Source organism: Colobus angolensis, unplaced genomic scaffold (genome assembly GCF_000951035.1).
Source record: "Colobus angolensis palliatus isolate OR3802 unplaced genomic scaffold, Cang.pa_1.0 Scaffold242, whole genome shotgun sequence".
Classification (NCBI taxonomy): Eukaryota; Metazoa; Chordata; class Mammalia; order Primates; family Cercopithecidae; genus Colobus; species Colobus angolensis.
In genome coordinates this window covers 272882-273187 of record NW_012115622.1, presented here as the reverse complement: position 1 = coordinate 273187, position 306 = coordinate 272882, and the positions used below count along the sequence as shown (strand labels likewise).

The 306-nt window shown below is 44.1% G+C and overlaps 1 protein-coding gene across 1 annotated transcript in view; it reads left to right on the top strand.

The window, feature by feature from the left end:
- USP18 (ubiquitin specific peptidase 18) overlaps positions 1–306 on the top strand; it is a 48334-nt gene that overhangs the window by 12531 nt on the left and 35497 nt on the right. Inside the window, exon 3 of the mRNA XM_011945644.1 lies at positions 133–229. Coding sequence (XP_011801034.1) covers positions 133–229 — 97 coding nt within the window. The remainder of the gene's footprint in view (positions 1–132; positions 230–306) is intronic.

Genomic DNA, 306 nt, shown 5'->3' with positions numbered 1-306 from the left:
TTCTGACCTCAGGTGATCCGCCCACTTTGGCCTCCCGAAGTGCTGGGATTACAGGTGTGAGCCATGGTGCCCAGCCTTGTCAACTTCTTAACCTAGGCCTTGCCTCAGCATCTTTTTCTCTTCCTCTTATAGGCCTGGTTGGTTTACACAACATTGGACAGACCTGCTGCCTTAACTCCTTGATTCAGGTGTTTGTAATGAACATGGACTTCACCAGGATATTGAAGAGGTAAGACTGTTCTTCAGGCTGATAAGCGTTTGTACTATTTCTTTTTCTTTTCTTTCTTTCTTTTTTTTTTTGAGATG